At 40.6% G+C, this 10,244-nt stretch overlaps 1 protein-coding gene across 2 annotated transcripts in view; it reads right to left on the reverse strand.

Moving 5' to 3' along the window:
• Positions 1-425: 425 nt before the first annotated feature.
• The window catches only part of LOC123508879, a 10,317-nt gene continuing 498 nt past the window's right edge, over positions 426-10,244 (reverse strand). The window contains exons 1-4 of one of the 2 annotated variants that reach the window (XM_045262884.1): positions 9,947-10,244; positions 8,341-8,434; positions 7,494-7,705; positions 426-5,672 (exon numbers count right to left, since the gene is read on the reverse strand). The exon at positions 9,947-10,244 is cut by the window's right edge and continues 498 nt beyond it. In XM_045262884.1, the coding sequence (XP_045118819.1) occupies positions 5,563-5,672; positions 7,494-7,705; positions 8,341-8,434; positions 9,947-10,244 (714 nt within the window). In that variant the 3' untranslated portion in view covers positions 426-5,562. Of the gene's footprint in view, positions 5,673-7,493; positions 7,709-8,340; positions 8,435-9,946 lie in introns of both variants that reach the window. The other variant, XM_045262883.1, reaches the window with a different exon arrangement.

Genomic DNA, 10,244 nt, shown 5'->3' on the forward strand with positions numbered 1-10,244 from the left:
TTCCCTCCCTCACCACAACAGACACACACACACACACACACACACACACACACACACACACACACACACACACACACACACACACACACACACACACACACACACACACACACACACACACACACACACACACACACAACACAACACAACACAACACAACACAAAATACACACACACACACATGTGTTGTGTGTTGTGGTCTCAGTCCTACCCGAAGATCGGTCTATGAGCTCTGAGGTCGCTCCGTGATATGGAAGACTGGCTGGGTGACCAGCAGACGACCGAGGTGAATTACACACACACACACACACACACACACACACACACACACACACACACACACACACACACACACACACACACACACACACACACACACAACACAACACAGCACAATAACCCCAAGGAATTAAATAAAACGAGGATTAGTGACGACACATTTTCATTAACCTTCCCTCACACAACTAACAGCTATACAGACTCTGCTAATGAGGTATGGAAGTAACAGCCTTCATTCACGTCCTTAGTGGTACCTGTGTGAGTTACGTCTACCTGTCTACTTATATAGTGATTGATATTGTGTGTTATATTGCGTGTGTCTGTGTGTTTTTTTCTGCTATATACAAGTGTGTGTGTGTGTGTGTGTGTGTGTGTGTGTGTGTGTGTGTCTGTGTGTGTGTGTGTGTGTGTGTGTGTGTGTGTGTGTGTGTGTGTGTGTGTGTGTGTGTGTGTGTGTGTGTGTGTGTGAATATATACAGTAAATATTTTCATTCATAAGGTTGATATATACATTAAAGGAATGATTTGTTGTAACGAAGTAGAATCGAAACTAGAAAAAAATTACACATAAACTTGAACAATAGTAAATAAATGCCGAAATATTAATACAGAGTTATAAAGCGTAGAGAATAAGAAAAGGTGTGGTATAGTTGACGCAATCATTAGAGACGTGACTCGTTTGATTGTTATTGTTAGTTCATGGCACAGGAAGATAGAACGAGTGAAGAATATGCCTGAGGATAACAAAAAATCCAGTTCACAATGCAGTAATCCCAATTTTGAGATAAGATAAGAGAGAAGAGGCCAATAAAAAAAAATCGAACAAAATAAATGAACGAAAGAATACTGGAATGTGACTAAAACAAATAATGAGTACCTAGAAATAACAAATAAAATGCAGACAATAAGTTGATAAAGAAAATAGTTCGTGTATCACAAAATAAAACAAATAACTTCACTATTCACTTATTCGCACTGCTCACTCACTCACTCACTCACTCACTCACTCACTCACTCACTCACTCACTCACTCACTCACTCACTCACTCACCACTCATTCACTCACTCAGCCACTCACTCACTCATTCACTCACTCACTCACTCACAACTTCCTTTCATTTACTTTTGCTCATATTTTCACTAATACACTTCAGTTCTCATTTACAGTTGATAATCTTTCACTAATACTGTCTTCTATTTTCCCTTGCTATTTGTTCATTTTCTCACTAAACCACTCATTTTCTACACTTCCTTGTCTCATTTACACAATCATTGCTCACTTCTACACTCAATGGACATGCTCTTTTTCATTTACACGTTAACATTTCACTAAAGCATTCATTTACTACACTTCATCATTTACACCTTTATTCTTCCATCAATATATTTACTTATTCATTTTTTTTTTATTTACACCAATGTTTCAATGGTACACAAATTTCCTACACTCATTCATTTACACGTTAACATTTTACTAAAGCACTCATTTACTACACTTCATTTCATCATTTACACCTTAATTTCTCCATCAATATACTCACTTTTTACACTTCCTTTCTTATTTACACCAATGTTTCAATGGTACACAAATTTTCTACACTTACTCATTTACACGTTGACATTTCACTAAAGCACTCATTTACTATATTTCACCATTTACACCTTAATTCTTCCATTAATATACTCATTTTCTACACTTCCTTTCTTATTTACACCAATATTTCGACATTACACAAATTTCCTACACTCACTCATATACACTTGCTAATACACACAGCGCACACTCTTTCTAACTCACACTTATTGACTATACTTTTCTCTTTGGCTTTGAGGGATTCTGTATGACTAGAAACACGAGTATAGAGGAGTTCTGGAACCACACGGGAAGCCAGAGACACAGCGAGGGTATATACAGCCCAGGCCAGTGAGAGGTACTACTATTAGGCCTAAGTTTATTTACAAAGTGATGCGATTTTTTCTCCTTTTCTTTCTTCCTTTGTTACTTGAGTTATTTCTATTGGTTTGTTTTGTGTTGTCATGATTTTTTTTTTCTTTAGTTTCACGTATGTTTATTTACAAAGGGATGATATTTTTTTTCTCTCTTTTCTGTTGTTTTCTTTTGGTCTTTGAGTTTATTTATTGGTTTATTTATTTATTTGTTTTTTTTTTTTGCAGTCATGAAATGTTGTTGTCTTTATTTAGTTTCACCTGTGTTTTGTTTACAGACGCGTGATGTTTATTTTTCCACTCTTTCTTTTGTTTTCTTTTTGTATTTGAGTTTGTTTATTGGGTTATTAATTGTAGTCATGAAATATTTTTGTCTTTAATTTTGTCGTCTTTTTTTTTCATAGACGCGTGATCTTATTTTTTTCTCTTTTCTCTTGTTTTATTTCAGTATTTGATTTTTTTGGGGACCGGTTTATTTTGGGGTCGTTCATTTTACTGTCTTTGATTTTTGGCTCACTTATGTTTACAAGTGGTGATGTTATTATCATTTCTTTTCATTCATTTTCTTTTTTTTTTTGTGGTTATTTTTTGTTGTCTTTTATTTTTGATGTTCAGTTTTTGGCACTTCTTGTATTTTTTAGGCACTTATGAATGATTCCCCTTTCATTTTTACATTTGTTACTTTTTGACGGATTTTTACTTGTTTCTTTTTTTGGTCAGTCATCAATTATCACTGTCAGTAATTTTGATACGCAATTTTTTGGGGGGCACATGAATTTTTGGCAGTTAAAATTATGACTATTTAATTTCTAGCCACTTGTGAATTTCCTGCAGTCGAATTTAAACTAATAATTTTTTTCTGACTCATTAATATTTGACACTCGCATTTTTGTTAATTTGATTTCAGTTAGGCATTAATTGCTACTCTAATCGATTTTGTGCAGTCAGTTTTTCAGCATAATGAATATCTAGCAATTGCAGATTATTAATCATCAACTTTGAGACTTACGCAACTTTTAGCATTCATGAATCCGCTTATTGATATTTGGCACTCAAATTAATTTTCTTGGCATTTGCGGCTTTTCACCTTGAATTTTGGCATTCATTGATTTTTGACACTGATTGTTATTTTAGCTTTATTGGATTTTTGCCACATTAATTTTCATTCTTACGAATCTTTGGCACTCGTGAATGATTGTCTCAAATATTTGTCGCTCATAAATCTTTGGTATTTATAAATTTTCACCAGCTAAATATGAATGATTACCATTTATAAATGTTTACCGCACGTAACATTTCTCGTTTACGCATTTATAGGCTAGTTTTATCGTAATGTCTCTCGTTAAGGTTTCAAGACACTTCATTATTCAATTTTAGACTTGGTTTGGGGCTGTTTCCTTAAAGTCTGGCCTCTTCTGTAGGTCTATTTTCTATAAGTTTTGTTTCCACGGCTGAATCCTCTCTTACTTGAAAAGAAAGGTGTGATTAATCCAGAAATCTTTATAGTCTCCTAACATTTTCTTCTCGATATGCCTTTGATTCTGTTCAGCTATAATTGTGTATGCCGTCTTCTTGATAACAAGTATTCACACCGTTGTTTTCATTCAGACATCACCAAGTCCTCATACTTATGTTTTCTTTGTACTCTTTTGTTTTCTCTACACTTATGATTCATTTTCTGGTATAACTACTAATCGCTTATTTGCTGTAACTTATACAAAGAGCCATTTATATTTCTCACTTCAATTTCATTTTCTTTTTATTTTATTATTTCCTTCCTGCAATTCAGTCTTCAAGAAACATTTCACCGCTTTTGGTACCCATGACGTTTTTACATAACTCTGAAAATTGTAACTGTCATTTTTTTTTCTTTTGCAAACCATCAAATGAAGTTCAAAATTCCTTTCAAATAACTTAGGACGCACTTTTTTTCATACAGTTTCTGGTGCTCTTTAAACCATGAAGTAGCGCTTGAGATGTTTTCCGTCTTTTGGCACTTTGAACTTTCACCTCAAATTTTTTAAGTTTTTGGCACTCTTCAATTAAATCATTAAACAACATTTAAAATATCCTCCGTTTTTTCCTTCACTCTTTAGTTAATGAAATAACTTTAAAATATTCACAATTTTTGCCACTAATTAAAACACTCACTTATTATATACAACCAATGAATTCACTGCCCTCACAAACTCCAGGATAACTCATTCTTCTAAACACTCCTAAAGGCCATACATATTTTAGAGGCAGACCACACTGTCCTCGCCATCACATCACCTGTAAGTAGACTGAAGGTGATCACACGAAAACACATCACTACTATGAACATCTACCTTACTGTAACGACTAGACGTCCTTCGGGGCACGAGGAACACCGGGCAACACTGCAACACTCTCTTGGCACTCTCAAAGTACTCCTGAAGAAATACAAGTAACCATGATTTAAATAAGGGATTTTTTTATGTATTTGGATTTAGAAACAAGCAATACTAACTTAGATTCGTTATCTTTTTATCTTTTTATCTTTCTTATATCTCTCCATGTTCCTGTAGACTCGTTCTTCGCTAAAGTCAAGCTTGTTATCTTTTCATCCACACATCTTTATCTTTTACATTTTTCCTTCGTTTATCTATATTTACTGATCTTCGGTTATTCTGACACACATCACTAAAATCAGACTTGTTATCTCTTCATCCATCTGTCTTTATCTACATCTTATCTCTTGTTCATAATTCCTTTCTGATTTTTACTCTTCATATCCTCTGCCTTCTATCTCTTTTTCAGTCGCACTTTTTCATCGCTTAATTCGCTATTTTTTTTATTGTGAACTGCATCTTTCCAACCTGTTTCGTCTATAGCTGTGGTTTACAATAAATTATTTTTCTTCATACAACTTTCCTTGTGTTTTTACGTTATGCTACATCACGGGGCTCTTTTTTCCCAACGCCCTCAAACCTTTCATGTCTCTTAACTCTTCTTCTACGTAGTTATTCCAACTCTTCTTCAACCTGTCTTGTGGAGGTGAGGAATGGGACTTGCCACGTATCTTCTTGTTGCTTCCTTGGTGTTCTATTGATTTCCTTCACGATATTCTTCCTTATGCATCCCACCACTTCTCTAACGTATCTAGATGGAAATACTTTTCTTACTCATTTACTTAAATACGATAAACTGCCACATGTCTTGCAGTTCCCCTCGTGTTTTTGTGTCACTCCATCACGAGGCTCTCTTCCCAACACTCTCAAAGGCCCTCAGCAGCGTGTCATGGGGCTTGTAGTGGCGTTGGTTGTGTCTGCGTGTCTGCGTCCTTCGTGGTGGCGGCAGCGGCGGTCAGATAGATCAGTTATTAAGAGCGTCGTTGCTTATAGAGATGGAAGAGAAGATCGACCGCCGGCTTGGACTTACACCCAGGTTTTCCCAGTTGATCCAGGAGAGTCTTGCGGTGAGATCTGCTGTCAAGGAGGTTGTGATTAGAGAGGAAGCAGTAAGACAAAATAAAATGAAAAAATAATGAATAAGTAAAATAGATGAAATGTAAATATATAGATAAATGAATAGATAAAAGTGAGGTAGTGAGACAAGAGTGTTTTCGTGGTTCCAGTAATATTTTGGCGAGTTTTAGAGAAAGCTGTTGTGCTCTTCAAGGTTTTTGTGAATCCAGTAATAGTTTAACAGATTTTAATGGTTGTTTTTTGTATTTTTCTAAGATGTTTCGTGTTTCTAGTGATAGTTTAGCAGGTTTTAGTGAAAATGATTGCGATTTTTCAAAGTGTTTTTCGGGATTCCAGTGATAATTTAGTAGGTTTTAAGGAAGATCATTGTGGTTTTCAAGGATGCGTTCATGTTTCCAGTGAAAGGCAGAGAGATATATGAGAAGGGGTTTCGTTAATGTTATGTGGTTGAAGAGGATAAAAGAAAGTTGTAGAGTAAAGAAGGAAAGGAAGGTAATGGTAGTAATTAATTAATTAATTGTTCTATTTTACAGCGAAGAAAGAAAGGAAGAATAGTAGTAGTAGTAGTAGTAGTAGTGGCAGTGGTAGTAGTGCAGTAGTGGTAGTGGTGGTAGTAGTAGTGGTGGTGGTGGTGGTGGTGGTGGTGGTGGTGGTAGCAGGTGGTAGTGGTGGTGGTGGTGGTGGTGGTGGTGGTGGTGGTGGTGGTGGTGGTGGTGGTGGTGGTGGTGGTGGTGGGTGGTGGTGGTGGTGGTGGTGGTGGTGGTGGTGGTGGTGGTGGTGGTGGTGGTGGTGGTGGTGGTGGTGGTGGTGGTGGTGGTGGTGGTGGTGGTGGTGGTGGTGGTGGTGGTGGTGGTGGTGGTGGTGGTGGTGGTGGTGGTGGTGGTGGTGGTGGTGGTGGTGGTGGTGGTGGTGGTGGTGGTGTGGTGGTGGTGGTGGTGGTGGTGGTGGTGGTGGTGGTGGTGGTGGTGGTGGTGGTGGTGGTGGTGGTGGTGGTGGTGGTGGTGGTGGTGGTGGTGGTGGTGGTGGTGGTGGTGGTGGTGGTGGTGGTGGTGGTGGTGGTGGTGGTGGTGGTGGTGGTGGTGGTGGTGGTGGTGGTGCTGGTGCAGTGGTGGTGGTGGTGGTGGTGGTGGTGGTGGTGGTGGTGGTGGTGGTGGTGGTGGTGGTGGTGCAGGTGGTGATAGTAGTGGTGGTAGTGGTGGTGGTGGCAGTAGTGGTGGTGGTGGTGGTAGTAGTAGTAGTAGTAGTAGTAGTAGTAGTAGTAGTAGTAGTAGTAGTAGTAGTAGTAGTAGTAGCGGTAGTAATATTCTTGTGGACAACTCTGTTAGAACTTGTACCTTCAATGTGCTTTTTTTAATCCGTTCCTTTTATTGTTGTATCTATCTTTCACCGTTTTTAATTGCCCTCACCAGAACACACCCTTACGTCAAAATCAGCAGCAACACCAATAGCATTCTCCACTTTTGAATAATGTTTTTTGACCTTTGTTTAGGAACCGACTCCTTACTGAACCCTTATCTTCGTTCTTTATGTTGCCTTAGACCAGAGAAAAAGCTAAAAAACAAATAAATGAATAAAAGCAGTCAGCAACACCAACAGTAACAATACAACACACTATCACTTGCACCACCACCACCACCACCACCACCTGCAACACACCACCATCACTATCAACAACACAACAACAACAAAGCATCAATACATCATCACTACCACTATCACCAATACCATCACCAACACTATCAACACCAACACCACCATCACCCCCCACCCACCACCACCAGTACCACAACAATAACAACAAAAGCAACCACCACCTACCACTAGTGTTCCAGATGTGACACTGGTCTGACGGCAGCTCCCCCCGTAGTCCCTTCTCTATGTAAGTGACGGGATCGTGGTCAGAGATAAGCAGTTCTCTCAGTAAGGCGATGTAGGCGATGGCGAGGCGAAGTGTGTCTATCTTGCTCAGTCTCTTCTCGTAGGGGAAGGTTGGTACGTGAGTCCTCAGTTCCTCGAAGGCTGAGTTGATACTGCTGGGGGACGAGTGAGAATAGTGTCAGTGGCAGGCTGACGGAGGCGGTGAAGAAGATGTGATTTAGGTTTTTATAGGCTTGTCACTGCATCTGTGTGTGTTTAGGTGTGTGGATAGATGGTTAGGGGGTGGATGCGATTGTGGAGTCTCTAGTGAAGGTTATTAAGGCTTTATAATGTGTTTCCGTGATTGTTTACCAGGCTCTAGTGGAAGTTAATTAGGTTTTTGAAGGTATATGTTCACAGTGACAATTTTGAGCATGGTAGTGAAAATTATTGTGGTTTTCAAGGGAGTTTTTGTGACTATAGTGATAGTTTAATAAGAATTGAGGTTTTCAAGGATACAGTATGATTCTGGTGATAGTTTCAGGAGTTCTAATGATTTTACTGATAGTTTAACAGGTTATAGTGAATTTTTTGCGGAGATGTCTAAGGATTTTCGTGATGTAAGTGACATTCAAACACATGGTAAAGGAAATCATTCAGGTTTTCAAGGCAGTTTCGTGATTGTACTGAAGTGAAAATTTAACACATGATCGTGAAAATTATTGCTATTTTCAAAGATGTTTGCCTTTGCACATACACACACTTGTCTAACCACACCTGCCATACGGAGAAAGGACCCGGTACTCACCTGAGCATCCTCTTCCTCTCTCTTATGTTGGCTGCGTGGCGCTGAACACGGTAAGGGGAGCCTGTCGGGTAGTACTCTTCCTCGCCCTCCTCACCTGCAGATACACACACCTCAGCACCTGACAACACCTGGCCACTTCTCTGCCATTGTTGTCTTGTTTATAGTGTAAGGATTAACTCGTGGTGTGATGATCAAGGTGTTAGTGTTGAAATGTATGGGTTTGGTTCATGTTAATATTGTTTACGTTACTACTGCTGCTGCTGCTACTACTACTACTACTACTACTACTACTACTACTACTACTACTACTACTACTACTACTACTACTACTACTACTACTACTACTACTACTACTACTACTACTACTACTACTACTACTACTACTACTACTACTACTACTACTACTACTACTACTACTACTACTACTACTACTACTACTACTACTACTATTTATTGCTGCTATTTCTACTGCTTCTGTTACTGCGTCGCGATAATAACACTCTAATCAAGGCAATTAAAGACAAATGATAACTCAGATAAAAAAAATAACTATGAGAGAGAGAGAGAGAGAGAGAGAGAGAAAGAAAGAACACGCCGCAGCATCCTTTCTCGCCGCCATTTTGAGTCAAGTGGAAGAGATATTGATCTGCTGTAGTGGCGTCCATCTTACGCCTCCCCCCCCCACGCAACACCTCCACGCCCATAGAACTAAGGAAGAGTGGGCGTTTCAAGATAGGTCAGGTCAGGTTAACATAGGTCAGGATGGATTAGGTTAAGTCAGATAGGGAGTTGATTGAGATAGGAAGGAAGAGGAGAAGGAAGATGAGAAGAAGGAGGAGGAGGAGGAGGAGGAGGAGGAGGAGGAGGGAGGAGGAGATATGTGTAATAGGGGTTTGGTCAGAAGAGGTCAGGTTAGGTCAGGTCAAGTTAAGTAGCTTTAGTTTAGAGGAAGAGTGGAGGAGAAGTGGAGAAGGTAGAAGTGGAGACAAAAGATCAGGTGTGATGGAGGAAGAAGGTGGATAGATATTCGTGTATGACGGTAGTGGAAGAGAAGGTCAGCGGTGGAGGAATTAATGCCGGGAAAGAAGGAAAAGTGGAGGGGTGGAAAGCTTAGTTGACCTCTTGGTAGAGAAAAAAAAGGAAAACAGGGAGGAAGGGAAGACGATGTAAAGAAGGAGTGACAAGAAGTAGAGATATGGAGAGTGGAAGAAGGAAAGGATGGAAGAAAAAAAATTATACGATGTGAAGGAAGATGAGGAGGTAAGGAAAGGATAAAGGTGGAACAGAAGAGTAGGATAGGATGAGGCACACAGGTGGAGAGTTAGCAGGTGAGAGAAGTGATGGAAGTGGAGGAGAGAGGCAGAGGGAGGTGGAAGACAAAGAACAGAGGTCACAGTGGTGCAGAGAGAAGGGCAGAGTGCATGGACTGGGGACAAGCACTGTGGAGGATGGTGATGGGTGGAGGGTCACACACAAGATGGGTCATGGGTCAGGATGGGTGGACAGGCACACAGGTGAGTGGTGGGTGAGGGTGGTGGTGCTGTCACTAAATCACTTTGTCGACGTGAGGCTAGGTGATGCAGGCTGCCGTGCCTCCGTCACTCACCGTGCACGAGGAAGGGCAGGCCGTGTAGGTGCGGGTGGGCGAAGGCACACGAAGGCAGCTCTTCCTCCTCGCAGTAGGTCTGCTGCTGCTGCTGCATGCTGTTCTGCCTACTGACGCCGTTTGCTCTGCTGGTGATGGTGGTGCTGGCGGTGGTGGAGCCGCTGGTGCTCACGGCGCCCCCGCCTGCCTGGCCCGCGACGCCGCCGGTGAAGGGCGGGCCGTAGTCCCCCACCTGCACTGGCGGGGCGCTCACCACCTGGCTCACTACCTGGCCCAGGTGCGTGAGGCAGGTGCCGCC

The sequence above is a fragment of the Portunus trituberculatus genome, chromosome 25, assembly GCF_017591435.1.
Source record: "Portunus trituberculatus isolate SZX2019 chromosome 25, ASM1759143v1, whole genome shotgun sequence".
Taxonomy (NCBI): Eukaryota; Metazoa; Arthropoda; class Malacostraca; order Decapoda; family Portunidae; genus Portunus; species Portunus trituberculatus.